Source organism: Micropterus dolomieu, linkage group LG20 (genome assembly GCF_021292245.1).
Source record: "Micropterus dolomieu isolate WLL.071019.BEF.003 ecotype Adirondacks linkage group LG20, ASM2129224v1, whole genome shotgun sequence".
Taxonomy (NCBI): Eukaryota; Metazoa; Chordata; class Actinopteri; order Centrarchiformes; family Centrarchidae; genus Micropterus; species Micropterus dolomieu.
In genome coordinates, this window is record NC_060169.1 from 7,127,042 (window position 1) to 7,150,033 (window position 22,992).

The 22,992-nt window shown below is 38.5% G+C and overlaps 1 protein-coding gene across 8 annotated transcripts; it reads right to left on the reverse strand.

Moving 5' to 3' along the window:
* Positions 1-49: 49 nt before the first annotated feature.
* Positions 50-20,742, reverse strand: lingo1b (leucine rich repeat and Ig domain containing 1b). Of its 8 annotated transcripts, none has more exons than XM_046032913.1 (5): positions 20,369-20,561; positions 19,216-19,305; positions 18,929-19,064; positions 18,011-18,290; positions 50-3,564 (listed from the first exon to the last, which is right to left on the reverse strand). In XM_046032913.1, exons 4-5 carry the CDS (start codon positions 18,020-18,022, stop codon positions 1,705-1,707), a joined length of 1,872 nt encoding a protein of 623 aa, XP_045888869.1. In that variant the 5' UTR covers positions 18,023-18,290; positions 18,929-19,064; positions 19,216-19,305; positions 20,369-20,561; the 3' UTR covers positions 50-1,704. The 8 variants fall into 8 exon arrangements, with proteins under 8 accessions (XP_045888869.1, XP_045888867.1, XP_045888868.1 ...); XM_046032911.1 differs by having other exon boundaries at positions 18,929-19,138; XM_046032912.1 differs by lacking the exons at positions 18,929-19,064; positions 19,216-19,305 and adding an exon at positions 20,704-20,721 and having other exon boundaries at positions 20,369-20,417.
* Between the last annotated feature and the right edge of the window lie 2,250 nt (positions 20,743-22,992).

Consider the following 22,992-nt stretch of genomic DNA (forward strand, 5'->3'; position numbering starts at 1 on the left):
TGTCTTCTCATTTATTTTTATACTAGATTAGCATAAAATAAGCACCCCGTAGTATAAAATGTTATTTATTTTAATTTGCCCATCCCTTTTAAACAAGTATTTTAAGAGTTAATGAACACATTATCTTCAGAGCAGACTTTGACTGTAAAATTAATTAGACAACATAAAATCCTTATGAGGCATAAAACTCCATTTTACACATAAACGTTGGGTATTGCTAAGCTGAAATCTGGAAAATTGGTTACTTAAGGCAACAAAAGAATAATGTCACCCTTTTTGAGATGCACCGGTGACAATATAACCTCAGGACTTGGACAGAGTACTTGCACTTATTAAACTGCCAAATGGGTAAACACACTTCATGATAAATTGTTAATTTGATTATCTTCAAGGGTCTTTTTTACACACTGAAAAACAGCAAAACTCTTGTGGTTCAGTTAATTCAAAAACTGAATATTTAATCTGCTCTTTAGATTGTAATATGTTCAAAAACCACAACCATTACAAGCATTACTATTGTGCCATAATAGGATAATGTACAAGGAAAGAATAAAATACAGAAAAAATATGTATAGCCAACATCTCTATACATTTAATGACTTCCTTTGTAGGCAGAAAGAAGTTGGACTGGCTTATTTTTCTCATTCAGTGTGTTAACATTCCCACTTCTAAATTAACTGATGCTAGATTAAGGAAATACTCCAGTTATTATAACTGATTAATTAAAATTGACGCCCAGTTGACAATAATACTTGTATGTCAACAGAGATAAAGGCTACGGTTTGAAATTTTGGACAAGTGTGCAGAGAAAACATCAAAACACAATTGAATGATTCTGGAAAGTTGTTAAAGGCCACTGGTCACAGACACGTGACGGGTGGTGAAGTATACTTTACCTTTGTCTCTAACCCACCAACTGATTCTTAATTCTTAAATTTCAGACAATCCAAAAGTGTTTTGTTTTTTTTAACATGACAATTTCTGGTAGTTTTACAACTCTCAAAACACAACTTCTTGAATATTATTTCCTTTTTCTTAATTATTAATTTAGTCTTGTAATATAGCAATTGTTCTCAAAAATATATTTATCTTTGTAAATATGTATAATTGTACAACTTCTTTCGTGAATGTAGGCTACACCTTTTTTCTCTCAAAACATAACATGGATCTCTCTATCTTTTTCTATTTATCTAAACATGTACACTCATATTATACTTAACTGCTTATGATGGGACAAAACTTGGGTTCTAATAGTGGGTTATTGTGCTTTGTACCCTATCCATCTTTCTGTTATTTTGCGCTGATAGAAGAATTAGGCTATACCTGTATACCTGTCCTCATCCTTCCAGACAGTAGCCCACCTATCATGTAAACTCGATTTACTGGGCAAATTAGTCTACTGTGATCCATGTGCTTTATTCAAACCATTACCTTAATTTAGTTACACACAGTAATCCAATTGTTTTAATGCATGTTAACATACTGATTGAGAATTGCCAATACACATTTACAGAAATTTAAATATTTTAAATTCAAAATTTGTTTTTTAAGATTCAGTCCCTGAAGTAAAAAAAAATGTTTAGGGTATAGTGTCAAGATGCGTTTGCTGCTGTGCAATTCCTATCGCTCATAAACATATTTGAAGCGAGGATAAAATGCATCCCGACTTCAGTTTGTAAGCTTACATGGCCTCCTGTTTGAAGTTCACATGATTTTCATATTGAATTGTATGGGTGCCTCAGTTGGACTGGCCTCTTCTGTTTCCTCTTTACGTGGAACATATTCAACCTCTATACTTGACTTAGTATTGTCTTTCCCTCTACTCCAGAGGAATAATATTACAAGACAGAAGAGGACAACTCCGAGGAAAGAGATAAATCCCATGGTGGTTGCTATGATAAGTGTCTTTACATCAAACGGAAATGGAACTGTTGCCCGGGTTACATTAGCACCTTCATCGCTGGGCTGGTTGGAAATGAATGCAAATGTCTTGTTTGGCTGGTGGGGCCAATTGGGAGAGTAGCTATGGACAAAAAGGTGAGCAACTTTGGTGTCATTGCCAGCTGCATTGCTTGCAATGCACAAGTAGGTGCCGTTATCCTGGATTTGGGAGTAACGTACCTCTAATGTGCCCTCATTGGACACAGAAAGTCTTGACCCCACAGTTTTGGTAGTGATGTATTCCTTCTTAGGGGTTAGCCACATTATCACAGGGACTGGATCACCCTCAGCTTGGCAAGCAAAATGAACCGTAGTTCCTTCATCTACATGGCTCTCTTGAACCTTATAATCCACGATCCTTGATTTCTGACAAATAAAATAGTCAGAGGGGAGGATGTCTGGGAAGTCCTTGAACTCTTTTCCTTGCACGACATCAGGTGACGCACACATGGGCTGTTGTCTGTTAAAGTTGAGCCTCCACCGCCGGCGGAAGACCCAGAGCAAACGACAGTCGCAGGCCAAAGGGTTGTCATACAAAGCCAGGGTCTCCAGGTTTCCTACTGAGTGGAACACCGACTCCTCCAGGGTGCTCAAGCTATTGCTGGATATATTGAGTACACGGAGATGGTTGAGTCCTCGGAAAGAGTAGGGCTCAATGGCAGCTAATCTCCCACCAGCCAAATGAAAAGCTTGGAGCTTCTGTAGGTTGAACAGTTGGTTCCCTTCCACAGTTAAAATGGGATTGAAAGACAGATTTAAAAACCGAAGATATCTTAGGTGACTGATGGCTTGGTAGGGGATGGCAGTAAGGTTACAGTTTGTGATGGACAAGGATGTGAGGTTCAGTCCAAACAAGCATTTTTGAGTCATGGTGTCCAGGGCAGGCATATGAGAAATCTCCAGCACTCTGAGCCGATACAGCCTCTTAAAGGAGTAATCCCTTATGACAGTGACGTTGAGATAGCGTAATCGAAGTGACAGCAGGTTATGCAGATGGCTAAGGGCATCAGTGGGCACTGAGGCCAGGTTGCATCCCTCAATGTTGAGGCTTTCAAGGTTGCTGAGGCCATGAAATGATCGGGGTGAGATGAATACCAGGTCATTGTCGCCAACCTCCAGAGCCCTCAGGTTGTACAGCTCCTGGAACATATAGTCGAGCAGAATGACAATTTTGTTCTCACTTATATCCAGCTGTGTGAGGTTGGTCAAGCCTGTGAACACCCCCAGCTGGATGAGCTTCAGCTGGTTGTTGCGCAAGCCCAGAGTTCGAAGGTTCATAAGGTTGCTGAAAGCCCCAGGCTCAATGGATGAAATTGTGTTTTCGTTAAGTTGCAGCTCCTCCAGTTGAGGGTAATTAATGAACTCCTCGGGCCCCAGAGTTTTCAGACGGTTCTTGCTGAGGTCTAACAACCTTGTTTCAGTGGGAATACCCTCAGGAAGAGCTGCCAGTCTCCGTCGATGGCACACAACTGAACGCTCCTGAGCGTTGCAGTCACATCGGGAGGGACAACCGGTGGTGGAGCCAGAAAGGACAGTGCCCAGCATCAGGATCAGGATGGGCTGCCAGCATGCCACCAAGTAGCTGTGCCCCCCTGCCTCAGCAGACACCATCCTACTGCTTACCTGTGGAGACATGGAAAAACTGGGGTTGGTAGAGTGAAAGGGTGATACAGAAATGGCTGACAGTTTTGAACAATGCTGAATCATACTCATAATGGATGGAAATATCCAGCAAAGAGTTATGGAAATGATGTCTGTAATTAATTTCTACGTCAAGAAAATGCACCAAATCAGAATTCCATTCAGTCCGTTATTGCATTTTGATTTTTATGAATGTTATGCCAATAATATAATATGCCAATAATTCCAGCTGAACACACAAAATGAAACAGATACAGTACAGTAATAAGTACTTTTTAGACTATATTAAAGTATGAAAAAGTGTTTCTTAAAATACTGTACCATAACAGCTCAATGAACCATTGTTATTTAATTCACAAGGTCAAATTATGACCATAGAATTAGGAAAGAATTTTGGCTCTTTTTTCAACATCACCTACAGTATGAGCTCAATACATCATAAAACCTTTCATAACTTTTGCAAAGCCAGTGGAAATCAGAATTTTCACAAAGATATAAGCCATCTTCCTTGCATAAAATTGGATTGTGGGGACTTTCCTCACAAGTAATGAAATCAGCCAATCAATAAAAGGGCTTGGTCACACAATATAACCACGCTACTGTGCTTCTGACTGTGCTGAAAACAATTACTGCCAATATCAGTGACACATTCTTTCTGCTCATAAAAACTGTTTTAATTAGCAGCCAAAAATGCCATGGTACCTCTTTAAATGGCTCCCTCAAATATTTGCAAACTTGACACATCCCATGCCACTGCTGAGCTGTTGACCTTGCGGTGATATAAAACAGAGATTGCTGCCAAGCAGCGATAACTGGAGAGAGGGTAATTGTCAGAGAACTTTAAACCCCTATTTGATTTTGACTCTGGGGAACTTGCTAACTTGCTAAAACCTTCAAGCACTACTTCTCACATCAATCATGTGATTTAAGTCACAGCTATATCAGTGGGACACACTCTTAAAAGAGCCTCATGCAAAGTAAGAGAAATGACACTGACACTTTTTATTGTGAAGACAGGCCTCATCAGTGTTTTTGTTTACATAATGACGACTTGGACTGAGCAAAAAAGCATGCAAGTTTATTATTTATACATTAGTGCATCTATATCGCTTTACAATTGGGAAATTAAATTCCAAATTATAATAAACTTTTTAAACAATAAACAGTGATGTAAAGAAATGTATCATTTGAATTTCAAAAAGGAAATCCCATTATGAGACGTGTATCCAGTCTCTGTCCAAATATTCATCATGTTGTCATGATACGTGGGGGCTGAACAGACTCTGCATATTCTTGTGTTTTTGAAAGAGCGCTTCATATTTTCAGTGTAGTGGTTTTTAGAACCTTCTTTGCTGTTTACCACTACGCTGTTGTAGCTTTAAAAAAATATTAAATGTGATAGTGAAGATTAGAATGATTCTGCTTTTATTGCACCAACACAAATTACACATCACTCTAAGTGAATTAATGCCATGGGACTGAGGCAGCTTGGATTGCGGTCTGAGTAGTTACAATGATACAGTAATTACAGCTTCCATTTTCACTTCCTCCACATCTGTTAATTTGTGCTGGCTGCATATGTCAGACACATTGGGTATCAATCTAGTGTGTATGGGCATGGTAAAAAGCAGGTTGTCAGAATGAAAGCTTAAGTGTCAATCGGTAGCTCCTTTGTGACCTCCCACTTGTGTCCCTAATTACGTGAATTTACAAATGGATATGGCATGTAGGCTTTTCCAACGGGATGTTGAAATATTTTTTAAAACAGACTGCAATTCAGTCTATTTAAAGACAAATATCTCATACATATAAGCACAAGTTTAACTTTGATCTATTGTGACAGATGCTAAATCTTCGAGTGAAATTGAATATTACTAAGATAGTCAATGCAGAAAATGGGTGACGTGTTTATCTGCTTGACACAGAGTGTGATTTTATCTTGTCATTCAGAAATATGAATGAGGCTCACTGATGTCATTGCTAATCGAAAAAAAGTAAATGCAATGGTGACCAGAGTACCATGCATGATTTATGAGAATGGTAAGGACAGGGGTACTATCTGTGTACTCTGGCCTTACAGCCCAGATCTTCTTACTGTATCACTGACCTTGAGCGGTATTTCTGAATTAAAAAAACAGGTTGGCAAATGGCCGCTCAATTGCAATCTTACACAATTTCTAGTCTTTACATATTTAGAGTGGGGTTTAAAGTATTCTCTTCTTCGAAGAGAAAAAATTAAATGTCTTTGTCCCCACCCTGATTCTTTCCATTTCGTCTTTTGATGGTATTGCGCAGGCGAAGAATACGAGTGGACAAGCCTTTTCTCTTCTGCCCTTCTATGACTGCTTGCATTTTCTCTGCGGACTTCTCACCCTGTCATAGTCTTCTCTGAAAAGCATGTCTCAGCTCACCATTAGTCTCTCGTTGCCTTGAATCTCTGCATCTGCTCTGTTATGGTGTGGTTTGATACAGGGCAGACCAAAGAGAGGTGTGCACTGCTAATGGGTCACTGAATGTCTGCAAGCAGTATGCAGACAAATTAGCTATATGCATCGGTGCATACATGCCCTTCGGTTGTTTTTAATTATTGTTAAGTACCTTTGTTGTGCAGCATAATGTTGGAAGGACAATTGTGATATTTACATTTTAAAGGGGAATTAGGCCTTTTTTAAAAATTATAAAATAATGTAAACATCCTAGTCAATGAAAAATGACTAACTCTAAAGTAACCACATCGAAGTTGCAAATACAAAGCTTTATCATTCATTGCAAACCAATTTATTATTTGTCAGTTCTTTATAAACTGTACACTATCTATCGTGGCCCCGCTTGTGACCGCTGTCATGATTCATCAAGGCAGCTTGAGTTCTCAGTGTATTTCCCTTGATATATTAATTTAGCTTTTTTTCTTTGATAGATGCACATGCAGTTTGAGCACAGATGATTTGTCTATTTTTGTTGTTCATAGTTGACAAATGTTGCCTATAAGTTTTTCTCAACTAGGGCTGAACGATTTCGAAATAAAATCTAATTACCAACATTCTGACTAATATTGCAATTTCGATATGATTTGTGTAGCAAGGGCGAATGATCCTTTTTATATCATAATTCTAATCTTCATTGAAAAACATTAATATGAATTATGGTGTGATTTTTGCTGGATCTGTATAATCAAAGATGTTTTCCTAAGTCTCTAGAATATGATGTGTAGGCCAGGACATCTCTGCAGCACGACAATATTTAAGTTAAAATGCTATTTTAACACAAATATCACCTTTAACAAAAATTTTAAATTGTAGTACGTCATATTGCAATTTCAATAAAACTTTGATTAATTGTTCAGACCTTGTGTCATCCATATATAGTGAGTGGTGAGTGTTCAATGGCAGTTTGTAAATTATTGTATTTACTAGACTACTCGTTGATTAATTTTTCTTCATTATAGTTGTGAACAGTGACCTCGTTAGCACCCCTCTTATACATAGGTTTTTGTTAAGTGGCAAACATATCTCAAACTGCTTTGCTTTATTCTGCAGCTGTTTAGAAAGAGGTGAGATTGTGTGTTCGACTGACAAATTTAAAAGTCAAAAAGCAAACAAACAAGAAGACCTTGTGGGCTGCATGGAAGTGACAGTGTTTGTGGGGGATTACAGTGGAACTTGTCTTATGACCTACACATTATGTATGTATATATGTATGTATCTGTGTTTTTTGGCTTGTAGCCTCATCTCTATTGCCATGGAAATATTTATATGGAAGTCAAATGTTTGCATTTACAGATCTACACAGGTTCACATACAAACAGTACTGATATGTACAATGACCTGCAATAACAATTTTATTACAATAAATACTTGCTGGGTGAACATAGACATTTAAGAACTGTATTGCACCAAGGGTTGCCAGCTAATCTACATCCTCCAGAAGAAGGAGCAGTCAGATACGAGAAATCCCATGAAAACAAATCCTCCATGAAAGCTTAAGATAAAGGTAACAATCCCTGCAAACCTAAACAGAAACTGCATGGCCTGATGATCCACCATGCCAGGACCAGATGCTTAGAGAAGGACAAAATGGTTCAGCACATGGGAACTACCCCTGTTGCAGAAACACACCTGCATGGGGTCAGCAAACTCCCTATCTTTTTTATTTCGTTTTGACAGCAGTATCCCCTAGCTTGCAGGACTCTCACTCAGAAAGGCATATACTTTTTGCCTCAGAAGTTACTCCACAGAAGACCTACACCCATACTGATTTTGGAAGGAGAAAATGTCAAGAGAGTCCATATAATAATAATACTCACTGTGGAAGACAAGCAAATGCACAAAATCTTATTTCTTATGGAATGGATCATGGAAAAAAAGGGCGTGGCCGAGAGATCCAAAGGGGACTGAATTACTCTAAAACCTACTCAAAACACCTCATCCCCCATAATCCAGCATAAGTGTTCAGACTCCCAACAACCAAAAGCCTAAAAGATTTACCATTAGTTAGTGCATGTTTTTCGCTGAAACTAGTCTTCTGCAGAGCTGTAGTCTCAGTCTTCATTCAACTTACACTGTAAATTTCCTTCTAAACTGAGGCTTTTTGAAGACCTTTTTCTCTCTCGCCTGTCATTCACCGGTCACCGCAGAGTTTTGTGTGCATGCCATGCTGCCGACAACTTTATTGCTCCTCATGGGTCTATTTCAAGTAACCAGCTGTTTAAAAATGATAAAATATTCTTTCTGTGGTTTATTAACGGTGATAAAATTATCCGAAAGTCATGAAAGGTGCGGACAACGCTGCACAACACCAGTGAAGTTGGGGCTCCATCTCTTCAGCAAGTGTTCCTCTTTTGACACTGTACACATACATGCTACACCTACACGGGCACTGACGACCCAGGGTTAGTTAATTTGGATTTATGTACGCACTTGAAAAACATTTATTAAAGGTTTTATTCTTGTTACATGTTTATTTACAGCATTAAACGTTGAAACCTATATTGTAATAGGCTGTATATTAACTTATTGGGAGAAAAGTGGTAGTTCTATGTAAAATCAGATGTTGAGCACCCCCATATCGCCAAAATGGCATGATCCTTGTTTAACTGCGAAGCTTCAACTGTGAGATTGACAGTCGAATCAGGCTCCGCCCATCGAAGCAGCGAATCTTCGACTATTCGGGATCAGCCCTAATGCCGATTTGACATAAAATTGTCAAACGTGTACAAGAATTAGACAAAACTTTACTATTGGTTTTGGAGAATGTGATCTGCAGCACATTTCTGTACATTTATTAAAATGAATGGATACGCAGTTTTAACAATAAATTCTAGCCTCAAGCCTGAGGGTGCTTCTGCAACAAATCCAGGCCCATACTGAAACTTTGACATTCATGCTGGATTGTTTTCAGTTTGACAGGTGACGCTGTTGATGAATGGTATCAAAGATGGCAGGGAACATGGAAAAGTCTATTGTAGAAGCCTGTTCTTTACCTAAACATCTCCAACTACTGTGGTTAATGGAAATTAAAGTTACAGTCTCCATTAGGCTTTTCATGTCCCGTCATGTTAGGGCAGACTGTGTACGCACCTCTACAGGGACAGCACTATGTTCAAAGGCACCCCAAGGGTGCTAGCCAATAGAAAATCAGTAAGAATTGCATCGTTCTCACATGTTCATTCTCTATACCACTGATCTGGAAATAACCAGCTTCAAGATCAGAAGGCCCCTCTGATCTCCTGTGTTTTCAGTTGACAAGACTGACCAAATCATCTTTGATCCTCCATCTTCAGTAGTGCATCTAAAACAGGACCCTAATTTATGAGACACTCACCTTTATTATGACCTGACAAGCTTCAGTTTATCATTTGCTGCCATAACATTTCTTCAGATAGCTCAAGTTCCCAGGTCAGCTGACACCAGGATCTTCCATATTATACAAATACAGTAGGCCATTTTCACAGAATACATATTGATATCTCACAGTACAAAAAGCACCAGGGTAAATAATAATGATGGGCTATATTCCATTTAGCTGCTTCGGATTCAGATCCTAGTATTGTGCATCCATCATTCATGTCTGCCGTGAAAAAGGCAGCAGTACATAAAAGAACTGATGTGGATCACCGCAAAAACAAGGATAAACAAGCAATAAAAGACACCAAGTAACACAGTGGTAGTCACTAAAACATTGCTGGAGCCAATCCCAGCTGACATCGGACGAAAGGCGGGGTACACCCTGGACAGGTCGCCAGTCCATCGCAGGGCTACACATAGACAAACAACCACTCACACTCACACCTAAGGACAATTTTAGAGACACCAATTAACCTAGCCAGCATGTCTTTGGATGGTGGGAGGAAGCCGGAGCAATGCTAGATTTGTTTCCCAACAAAATGTCCCAGCCAGACAAAGACGTACTCATAACAAAACTGAAACATATCACGCAACTCTTCTACAGTACATAATGCTTTATTAACCTCACCTAATGTTTTCAGTTATCTTGCCTTTATCACAGTGGTGCGATGTTTGAAGTTTTGAAGGACTTACATTAAAGCTCTGGTCTGCACCCTGCTGTGTATGTGCATTGTTAAAGTTTAGGCATTGTCAGTATGCCACAACATACTGACCTTATTCCTCCTTAGTCTATTCCTTATGGTTTCTGTCTGTGAGATCAACATCGTATGTTAGCATCTCAGAATAACTTCAGCACTATGAAAACAGAAATTAGAAAATTATTTTAAAAAACTCACCCTCTGCACTTTGAGCTGACTCCTATGTGTCAGGCCCTAAAAAGGACTCCTGCTGAAACATGTGGGTGTCAGCTAGGCTTGAATAAAAGCTTTTTGCTACACTCAGATTTCTGAGTGCCTTGCATTTATCTGTCTTTATTGTATGTGAGTGCAATAGTAAGCATTAGCAAGGTATAATTCTCTTTCTAGTAGGTTATTTCTTATTTCCAATTATTGAGTGTCATACACTCTCAATATTAACATGTGATACTAAATTGCACATCCTGAATATGCAGTTGCACTTATACATCTTAGATTTTAAACCTATTTTTGTAAATAGATGTTCAAATATTTAAATTTTGTACATTATATGTGATTTTGTGTAAATATGTCTGGTCCAAGTTTTTGTAATGTGTGTCAATTTTGCTGCTACAACATCGCAATTTCCCCTCAGGGATCAATAAAGTTCTCTCTCTCTCTCCCCAATTTAACCGTACGTCATTCTAAACCCTTTAGTGTTTACTCACTACTTGAATTTGCTCCCTTTCCCTTCAGTTCCCCCCCCACCCACACTCACTTGGTCTCATAAACACACAGGCTTGCCTTGCCTCTTCCTGTTTCTCTCTCCATGTATGTGTCTGCTCTGCTGACACTATCAGCAGTACGTTTTATGTGGTAAATACTGTAGAGCTTCATCAGAAAGTTCCAATTGTATTCAGATATGTCTAGTTACAATGATGTTTAGATTCCAATGCTTCGTCATATTGGAATCTCTCACTATGCAAGAGTTGTACTCTAATCTGTGGAGCCAGTTGGTTCTTCTAAACATTCTTGATGGCTCAACCTTGTAAGATTCCCAGAGAACACTGATATCTGCTAGCCTGACATCTGAGCTACTGTCTCTAGCTGAGTCTATTGTTGTCTTCTTCTACAGCTTCTAGAATTAGATTAAATCTGAAATATTGACTAAAGATAAGGATTATTTGGTTTGGATTTGGTGATTAAAATGCATCTGATCAAATGTAAATGTTGTTTCTTGAGTGATGTGGACAGGTTTGATATCAAGAATCAGTATATTTGTGATCCCATTTCTTTACCAACTTAGACCACTGTAAATTAGGGCTGGGCAATAAACTGATAATGATCATTTTCGTGACATAATTTTCCTAAACAACAATAGAAAAAGTGTCCAATAAATGTTTTTTTTATTGATTTAATTGATTTGAATCATGAACAAATAGGCACTTAATTGGAAATTTTACTCATGCTTATTTGTTGAAAAAAGATTTTATCATAATTATTTTGAATGTTCTACCTCAGATATGTTAAGTGATCCACTCTTTTTGTTTGGGTTAAGAAAATTTTGTACATTTTAAAGTTAAATGCATTCATTTTGGTGTAAAATTAAGAGGCTATCATCGAAGAACTGTACTCTTGTAAACAATGTTGTGCTCTAGTAAATGTATTTAATCAAACACATTTTATAGCTATAAATGGTGATGAAATAGCACCAAAAGTCAAATTTATTTAATGTTTTTCCAGCAACCCTAAATAAAAGAACAGAAAATAGAATAAGTAATTTAGTAAGTAATAACATTTTATTATTGTTTTTTTTACTTTTAATGGACACATATAATATGTTTTATACTTTCTGTGAATATAAGCCAATTAATCTTATTTCCATACTGTATTGACCATAGGTAGACACCTTGTTTTGAAAACGGGATGTTGTCACATGTGTATCATTGCGCTAAATTCATGAAGTCCGACCCAATTTGATAAGTAACGTTGTATGTGGTTCTCGTATCGGGTAACATGAAGACTTCATAGCCTCTCTTCAGGTAGGACTAATACTGCAACACTTGTCTTTATAAAGACAGAAAATAACAGATTAAAGTCGCTAACCTGCCTGTCAGCTCGGATGCCAAAGTGTGCGAATATTTTTGGTTCATTTTGGCAGCGCAAATTACACTGTGGCGGGCCGCCATGGTCTCGTTAATTAATGAGAAACACTGTTTGTGTAAAGCTGCATTCTGCAATTTTGAGCAATAGATCCTGACAGTAGACTTAAAAACAAAGCCACAGCCCAAGAGCCTTCAAGTACTATGGCGTTCTTTTGACTAATGTGAGCCAAAAGAACATGGCCTAAGGTTGACCCGTGGTTACTTACTCATTCAATATACACATGGATTATGCATTTAAATTCTTCTGGACTATTTGGCCGGCTGCATGAGAAATGATCTGGTAATCATTTTGATTTTAGTCCTTGTTTGGTCTTTCAACTCCTGAATAAATATCTGTCTCCTTGGGTTCCTAGATGTTTGGACTGTCTTTACCAGGCACTCGACTCTCCAGAAGATCCTGGCTTCTACTCTACTATTTCACACTGGGCAGGTAGTGTACAATCAGTGTGTGGGAGCTTTTGAGCTGCCCACGGTTTTATATGGGTGGTCAGTGAGAGCAACAGGGACTCAACCAGACGGGCTGGTGAACCAAAACAATTAATTCGAAGAAGCTAAAAGCTTGCATTGAGCGGTAAACTGAGCTTTTCATTCTCTGAGATAAGCAGTACCAACAGCTCTTTGAAAGTGTAATTTGATTTAGCGTTAATACAGAAAATTATTTTAATTTGCCATCCAAAGAAACATTTTCCTAATGTTTTTATATTGCTTTAGATAAGTGGCATGCAGCCTGTCTTTTACAATATTTTTTCAAACTGATCATTCCCTTTTGGCCTAACAACATCTTATTTGTTATTATATCAAGATATAATATTATATTTGCATCGTGTTGGACTTTTACTGGCTCAGAATCAACAAGATCAGTCAGATCACAAGGGACATTAAAACAGCTTATCGTCCTTATCAACATTAAAATATTGGAAAAACTGGAATCAACCTTGTAGTATATTTAACATGCTATACAGTATTACCATGCAGATCTGTTTCTTAGTTCTTTGACAGTCTAACAGTTGTCTAACAGTAATACTACAAAAGAGGCTCCTTTCTTCATTAATACCCATTCCTCTTGAAAGTCATGTAGGATTAGCTGGAAATTACACAAACTTTTACCCCCGATGCTCTCCATCAGGGAATATAGGATGTTTTGGACTGGAGTTCATGCTTTTTGAATTTTAGAAAGCACAATGGGATATTTTAAGAGAGTTTCACAACAAATCACTCATACAATAATCACTGGCTACAGTAGAGTATGGAGTGCCTCAGTTTCTTTGAAGGAATGCATCAGCCTTGGTGTTGAGAGAAAAATATGGCTCCAAGATTCCAGAGGCTTAATTGCTTACTGCCCCAGTCCTCTCAGTTTCGGGAGAACAGAAATACAGAGCAATAATTCATCATGTCCTTTCTTTCAAGTGAAAGAAACCAGACCACTGGTGTCACTTATATTATAAATACCAGCCAAGCTAAAGGATGGGATGAACAGACAGATAGATGAATGAGAAGAGACAGTCTTTGCAAGATTTCCACCGTGATCAATTTCAGTGTATATTATTGGAGGCTCTGCTATGCTAGGGCTTGAATCCAGTCAGGAGCATGAACATGAGGCAACCTCTGTCCTTTATCCTACTAGCCCCTGACAGTCTTTTTTATTTTGCATAAAGCTGTTATTAAATTTAAATGAGGAAGGCTGCTGCAGAACAGCAGGACTGTGACCTTCTGACTACATTTGTAGAACGCATTTTTGAGTATCCTGTGACAGATCTGTCTCTGTCACCTCGCCATCCAGCAGACACTGTATAAACACGAGGTCTGGCAGTCTTCACCACAACCCCTTTCACAATTTCCTTTTCAGGGTGGCTGATGTTACCCATTATGTAGCAGCATCTCAATTCCAGATAGATCTTGTTTCAGAAAATGCTGTAATAGTAACAACATGTATGTTTTCTTTCCAGTTTATACAATGCATCTTTCTGGGGCATCACAAATGAACTGTACAGGATTGCCCTGATTTCAGCTGTAAATAAAATGGGCTATAATTAGAACCCAAATTCAAACAAAATTAACCATAAGAGACCCTACAAAGTCTTCAAATGGAGGTGACATTAATAATTCTACATCATTATTACTCACACAGAGCATATAGTAAACTTTGGAACAAATAAGGTGGCTTTCATTTCAATTTACCGTTCACAATTATGTAGACTGCTACATAACAGAATGTTAAGCATATGACAGCGTGGAACAAACTACTGTGAAAAATTAAACAGCAGCACTGCTTTGATTGTTTCTAGCCGTTTGGTTTTATTTTTTAATGGAATGGACTGAAGTATTGCTCCAAAGTTTGTATTGTATTTATGTGCATTGTTTAAATAATTTTACTAGTATTACTAATTGTATGACTACTACTGGAAAAACGATTATAAAAATTGTCAGTTGTTATATTATGATTCTATTCAAATATATCAGCTCACAAAGACAATGCTTTGAGCTTTTCCCCTGCTCTCTTTGAGTCAGTATTTATAGATAATTATACTATATTACCATGGACTGTAACACACACACACACACACACACACACACACACACACACCTTCATCACAGTGTGGGGGTTGTGTACAGGTACCAAAACAATAGGTCCTGATTTCCAGTGTCGCTTGAACTAAGAGCATCTCAAAGTATGTTTGCCATTTTACCCATTAGGCTACTATCAGTCTCATGTACGCAGCTGTCAAGTACTGTCAAATTATGTGCAAAACACTAGGATGAGGTAATATATACTGGATATACAGTATATTGAATTTATAATATATATAATTGCCTCACTAAGTAAACACACAGGTTATTAGTAGCTCAATAGGTTCTCACTAACTGCACAGATCATCTAATCAGAAAATTTATAAATGCTTAAAATTGTGGGTAGAATGCAAAATGATGTCACACTATGCTGTATTGCGGGAAACATTAAGGCTGCTAAAATAAATATTTTTATAATAAACAAATTACACTTGTAGTGATGAACCCCCCGGATAATCATCACCTGACTCTGCAGCTCCCCTGTATGTGTTTTAGCGTCTTTTAGCTCACTGGTTTCACAACCCGCAACTTCAATGTGTTGGTTCCGCCTCACCACTGCAGACAGCTGTGGAAAAAGAGCTTCTATAGGCTACCTACCCAGCACCACATGGCAGATAGACATAGTTGGTGAGTAGCTGGTGAACATTAAAGTAATTTAACAGCTAAAGAGCCAGATATTCACAACACCACAACAGAGCTAAAAATAGTCACTAGTGAATTCATATTTACTGGTGGGATAAAAATATGATCATAGATCCCCACAAGCTACTTTAATTGCAACTTGGTGTGTTGCCTCCAGTTGAAAAAAACATAAATTTGCATCTTATATAATCATATCAATTTTAATTCATTGTAATGCAGAGTAATGTAATGTGTGATAATGTGATTTGTATATTCTCCAGTCTTGATTTACAGCTATAATTTGTGCATAAATGGTGCATAATTTGTATAATTAGAAACTTGCGCTGATCTTGCATTCACATTCACACACTAGGATACTTACAGATATGCAATGGGGACAAATCGATACTCGCTAGGGCTGCACGATTAATCTAATCGCTATCATGATGTCGTCAAGTGCGATTACATAACCGCAAAAAGTGATTTAATAAAACCAAAAAAAGTGTATGTGACGCTCTCTTCTTTGTGCGCGCTGCAGTCTCTCATTATCTCTGCCCACACCGGGCTCTCGCATGTGCCCATAAAAACAGATAAGTCTACGTGCAATGAGACAAATTTTTTATGAGCAGTGTGCGAGTATCTTTTAAGAGAACAACCTACCGTAACCCCCTGCCCTGCCACTAATCGTTCAAAACATAGTTGGACTCGTCACCGGAGCAACGGGAGAAATGCCGGTGCTCCGGTTGCTCTGTGACAGACAGAGAGACGTCGTCTACAGCTAAAGCAGTAAGACAGAAGAAAACTAGCAGAAGATAAGGAAGGTTTGGGTTTGGCTCATGGCCCATTTATCATATAGCTGTATCTGTGCCTTTTGTTGTTCAACATGTTCAACCTTTCATATAGCCGACGTGCTTTACGGGTACATCACTTTTCGTCAACCGACCAATCACAGCCTGAATAGGACAGGACATTAAAAAAGTTTGACGCGCTATAGCAAATCATTAAATGTTGAACAATATGATTATTGACATATTAGTACTTAGCATAAACAAATTAGAGACCGATGTTGAGCATTTTGCTTGCACAAGGATTTAATGAACAAAAACAACCCACAGAAATTAACTAGTGGTAAAAAAGGATACTATTATATGAAATTCTATTGAATGTAGTATTTAATATATTATTGTTATACTAACAATAAACCATTAACTAAAAATTATACTTTTTATTTAATACACTCATGTACAGTTCCCCCTTCAGGTTGTGGATAGAGACTCTGCATTAGACAGATGTACATTGAGCCTGTGCCAGTATGCCAGTGTGCCCATATTTGCTGCTTCTAGCCGCCTCCTCCGTAGAGCAACTTGCTCCCCTTGTTCTGTTTCACTTGTTATTGTTATAAATATTGTTTAACTTTGTTCAAGATGAGAAATACACATTTCAGAAAATGTCAGTATTTCATGCATTCCTTGATAATTAATCAAGTAGATTCATAGTACCATTTGTTCCATTATAATCAAATCGCAATATTGTCCACAATCATCGCAATATAACTTTTTCTTCACATTGTGCGGCACTAATAATCAATAACTACCAAAAAAAAAGGATTCCAGTCAGCTGATTACAGGGGTCCAATTAAGAGCTTTGTCTATCTCATAACGCCTTGACGTGAAAAGCAGACTCTTCACTCAGAGACTGTCAAAGGTCTGTGGCTTGCCGAGGTTGTTACCGCACTGTTAAAACAGATCATAACTGTGTTCCTGCTGGAGCGTTGCAGCCATCATTATGAAAATGCAAATCTAACGGGCAATGGAAATTAAGCTATAAGAGATTGTTTATTTGGCCTGCATAAATTATCATAAAAAGTCACCCATGATCCTCCACACCCACCCTCCCCATCACCTAGAGGCTCTATCTAACCTGTGGCAAATCAGACACCTGCACAGGCTCCCTCATCGCCACTGGATTCAGCCAAAAGCAAAAGGCTGCTGAGAATGAATAAGTGTGAGTTGAGATGAGTTTACAGGCATTTGAAGGAACATGAATGTTAATGAGGGCAGATTAGGAAGCAGCAACAACCACCCTGGCAAAATACAAAACAGGCACTTCTGCTCAGCCTCACACCTTTTTAGCTGTGATACAAAAAAAGCAGGACATATTTGTGTGTGTTTGTATGCATCCATGCAAACGCACATACAATATAATGTTTTATATTTTAAACATACAGTAAATGTCCAAAAATATTAAAGCTGCATACTGCACGTTCAGATGTTACATGCAAACATAATTTTTGTGTGTTACATACAAAGTAAAAACCCAGATTGCATAGCACACAGCAAAATGAAGCCCATCTGGATGACAAAGCACAAATAAGATCTGGAGCCCTCCTCAGCAAATAATTCTCCTTCTTTCAATCCTTTCCATTTCCCTATGATACACAGTTTTATTCTTGACATTAATTTGCTCTCTGGCGATCCCCTGGCCCCACCACTGCACCATAATAAATCTGATCCAATGCCTCAGTGCTCAAAGCCCACCATAGAGACAGAGTACTTACCAGGACTGTCATGCAGAGAATTCTAATTCAGGCAGCTCCATGTTGCCAAGGAAATTCAAAATGCCTCCGAAAGCATGGAGACAGGGATGCAGGATTCAAGACAGGCTACATTCAAATGGGACAGAGGGATATATGCAACGATGAGAATCCCTTGTCTGAGGGGCATTTGAGAAATGCCTCCGTCCTCTCCAGATGCGCTAAATCCGGCAGCACTGATAGGCTGACATGTAAACACACAGGCGGCACTGCTGGCTCACACGCGCTCACATACATGCTGCACCTAGCAGAGACAGAGAGGAAGAGGGAGGGGCAGCTGATGAGAGAGGTGGAAGGAGGAGCTGCAGTGCACTGGGAGAATTAGAGGCACAGATCACAGGCAGCGAGGGGAGTAGAAAGAAATAAACAGAAATGTTCTCTGATTTCAATGGCAGCATCTTCCTCTAGTTTTTGTTTACCGCAATTTTCCTATGTATGGACAGATAGGAATGATCTGGTTAACTGGAATAAAGGCTGTCAGAGAGAATAAAAAAACAAAAGGGGGGTGTGTGCGTGTGTGTGTGTGTGTGTGTGTGTGTGTGTGTGTGTGTGTGTGTGTGTGTGTGTGTGCGCGCGGTGACAGAAGAAAGGAGGTTAGAGAGGGAGATGTATGAACGTGCAAATAAACCAGAGGGATGAATATGAGCAAAACAGTGAGGGGGGTTTATGAAGGGGAGGAGGGAGTGATGACACTACAGGGATATAGAGCAAGCAAAATTCAATTTCTGCAGTATGTAAACCTTTGCTAATAATCACACGCAACTTAAGACTGTGGTGGATGGGGATGGATAAGTCATTTTTCTGTTTTTAAAGATTTCTTGCCAGAGTTGAGGATTAATGCCTCCCATAGTGCAAATTGAAGTAATCATCAGACAAACTCACCTTGCTGTGAGGAGTGGGGGTTGGGGATGAGAAGCAGAGGCTTTACGATGCTAATGGGTGTATAGGGCTGGCACACACATGCTGGCAGTGCCAAGGAGGTTCCACAGTCAGGGAGTGTTTATGGGAGATTATGGGGCTGAGGATTTAGTGGAGTGGTGGTGGAAATGAAGGCTCCCGGCCACCGAGTAAAACGTGACAAATGTTGTAAGGCTTAGAAAAAGACATTTTAATTTTAATTACTTTAATTTTTTTCGTATATTTTTTTAAAACCAAGTTAGGGCATATACCTTTCACAAGAAAGTCCATTCTGCTTTCGTACTAAATCTGTTAGACAAACAGCAGTACACGGTGCTGAAGACAGCCAGTGTGGCACATCGCTGTGGTACAATAAAAAATACAGCAGGGAAAGAATTATTCAGGCAGTTGGAAAAGGGGAATCACTACACCAATACAACATAAAAGAAATTTATGGCTCATTTCACCCAACTAGAAGCTAATCTAAAAGAGATGAGTTATGCCCCATGTAAGAAATAAAACCAGATGAAAGGTGAGTGTTGAAGAAATTTGAATGGATGACGCCAAGGATAAGAACCACCCGACATGGAGCAGGATGAATTCATCTAATTTTTTATGCTTTGAATGGTTCTGTGCCCACTATGGCCACTTAGAAAAGATTGGACAGCTGATTCATGACATCTGCATTTACATTCAGTGGTGCTATGAATTTTCCTATTGCTGTGTTTGCAGATGAGCCTCAGAAACCATGTGACTCACAACCTATGATTTGTGAATGGATTTGTTAAACAGTTAAAACTAGGTATATGTTTGATTTGACTTTCTTTATTAAAATTCAGGCACTTTATTCCTTTAAGTAATATCTGCACATACACAACAACTTTCTACTAAAATGCTTTTTTTAGAATTGTTATGAGCCAGCCAACCATGGATCTAGTACGATGGCAGCCCAATTATTCTATTAATACCTTGTCATGGAAAGAAAGTTGCTAATGCTTCTAAATACTCTTACATGTATGTTCATTTGTGCCTATATATGTGTGTGTGTGTGTGTGTGTGTGTAGCGGGTGTGGTTAGGGGCGTGTGAAGGACGACGCGAGATGGCTTCTTTCAGAACACAATGCACATATTAATTGCCTTCCTCTGCTTGCCTCAGCAGTGCAAAACGAGACTGCAGACACCTTAATGTATTTAAAATACATTACATGAGGTATTTTGCTCAGAGTGCACATTTCTCATAGAGGGCCATTAACACTGTCCACAAAATATTAAGCATTGAATGCAACAAATACATGACAACAGTACATATGTTTCCTTAAGACAAAATAGCATAACAGTGACACCTGGTGGGCTGAATAAAAAGTGTGTGAGTGAGGAGACAGCGACAACGAAAATTACATTAATAAACAAAAGGAAAACACATACCTGTAGAACACAATGCCTTCTGGCTTCCTCTTACTGCACCCTCTGCTTCCTAAACATACAAAAATACAGCGTTTACTCAAGGAAAGAGACGCTGAACTCTCCGACGAACTACATTGGCCACATTACACCGCCTGCCTGCCGTGGTAAAATGGCTGCTAGGAAGTTAAAATCAAAACATTGCTAAAACTTCTTTTAACGGTCGAACTAACACAAAACTGCTACGTAACATAACTGCATTGACATCAGACAATACGTGTTCAAAGTTATAACGTAAATGGTTCAATTTCCCAGGAAAACAATACATTAGCCCAGCAGCACCTTTCCACAGAACTTACCCTCAGCAATACAAAACAACACTGAGGGAAACGGAGCACTGTGGAAGCTTAGGAGGTACAGAAGAGATAGTGTGCAGCTAGGGTCATTTCCACAGGGAACATTAGCAAAAATAAAGATAAATAAAAATAACTCATTGAGATAAAATTCACAAAAATTCAATAAAATCATTAAAATGATAAATAAAGTACACAGATGCTAATTTGAAAATAGGAATCATTAAAGTGCATTTTTTACTCCATTACACACACACACACACACATATATATATATATATATATATATATATATATATATATATATATAAATTTTGGTCATTGGCTAAGCCCTGCACTCCTTAGTTACTGTTGCTACGTCAAGCTTTCCCTTCACAGCTGAACCACTCAAAATTCCTGTTGCCTGTCCTGATTTCTCCAAGTTCACTGTTAACATTTTATCTGAGTTGAGTTTCAACACTGGGATGGAAGAAAATGTTGGAAAATGTTGGGGTTATTCAGTCTTGCCCTGTTGCCTGTTGTTATTACTGACATTAACTGCTGACGTAGTTTGTAATTTTATAGCAGTCACTGCAAATAGGTCAATGTGACATAATCTACAAATATGCAGATAGCCAAAGCAGTAAGACTAACTACTATATAGCATAATGGCAAAAAAGTGTGGATTTAACCCCAAACTGTGTTGAGTATGTGTTTTCAGACCCGCTATATCTGGTATTAAGTGTCTCTCAGAAAGCTGCTAAAGTGTGATGGGGTTTTCTCAAAATACACACAGCAGTTTCACCCTAAGTCTGTCACTACCAGAAAACTGCTTCAGCCTGATGAAGAACCAAGCTGCTAACAGAGCATGAGTGGTCAGCTGTAAAGAGGCTTGCACTCAGCTCTACACGTGGAAGCCTAAAGGCCTTAGTCATTTTGACTCGTTCATGTCATGTTCAATCATGATAATGAGGAGGAGGTTGCCCATGAGTTAAACGCAGAGCTTCACAAAATATGGTTACAGTGAATGTGGCGCCTTGAAAATTAAAGGAGGTTCTATGTTCATAGCTCATAATCTGATTTTATTTGTTGTGTGACAACAGAAAAATATAACACAAATTAATATGCAAGATTCATCTATAAAAATAAAAAAAAACACCCACTGCATGAGGCCTTTGTTTTTCTCTAATATCGACTGAAGGAGTGGTGTCTCAAACATCAAAGATGAGTTTGTCATGTTTAGTCCCCCAATATTATCATTCCTACCCAATTGTCCAAAATGCTGCTGCAAAAGTTCTTACTGGCATCAAAAGGAAACATAATTTCTCTTGTTGCAGACGCTCTCTTTACTTGCTTCCAGTACATCAAAAAAATTATTTTAAAATCCTGCTGTTTGTTTGTAAGGCACTCACCGGGACCTGTTTGTACTGTATATCTCATATATCTTAACCTGTCAAATCTTCTTGAGATATTTAGGTATCTTAAAGCTGCTAGTTGCCTCTTATCGACCCATTCACACACTCAACACGTTCAATTTGGGGTTCAGTGCTGTGGTCAGGAAGAGCTGAGGATCCAACGGCCACAATACAAGACAAAGGTTCAAAGCAAACAGGGCATACTTAAGCAAACTACACACTGATTGACCATCTTTGTACTACTAAGGATATGAGCTCAGGCTATGATCTCAAACCCAAAAGAAGACGCATTTGTAGATCTGAGGTTGATTTGTGTTTTAGCATACAAATAAATGTTTAAGTGGCACTGGAAGTGTACTGTATACTTAGTGATTTCAAGCTTAGTGAATCATAAAGTCTAACTAATCAGTGCAAATCCAGGAGAAATGTCTTGCGAAGACAATCACTCACATGGGCTGCAAATTAGGTGAACAGTGGTGGTATGAGCCAGAAAGAGGGGTGAAATAATTGTATACACCAGCCTAAAGGTAGGAAAAACACAAATTTAACTTGCTTATAAGTTCAATATACGGTTTCTTTTTCTCGGCTTGATTATCAGTGTCAAAGCACAGATAAAAATCACAAGGACAGCCCTCACAGGACTTTGTCAGTATTCGGGTAAAGCAAATGTTAAACAGCAGTAGACATGGTGCTCAATTATTCATTTTTGACAGATGGTGACTAAGAATGTGTGAAGAATGGCAACGAATCAGTTGAATAAAAAGACGATGGATGATTGGCAGCCAGACAATAAACCAGGCTAATGTTTAATTTAATTAACTGTATCTCAAAAAAGTCACACAAAGCACTGATCATTTAAATGTATATTGTATCACTGAAGAGTAACATATGGATGGACAGT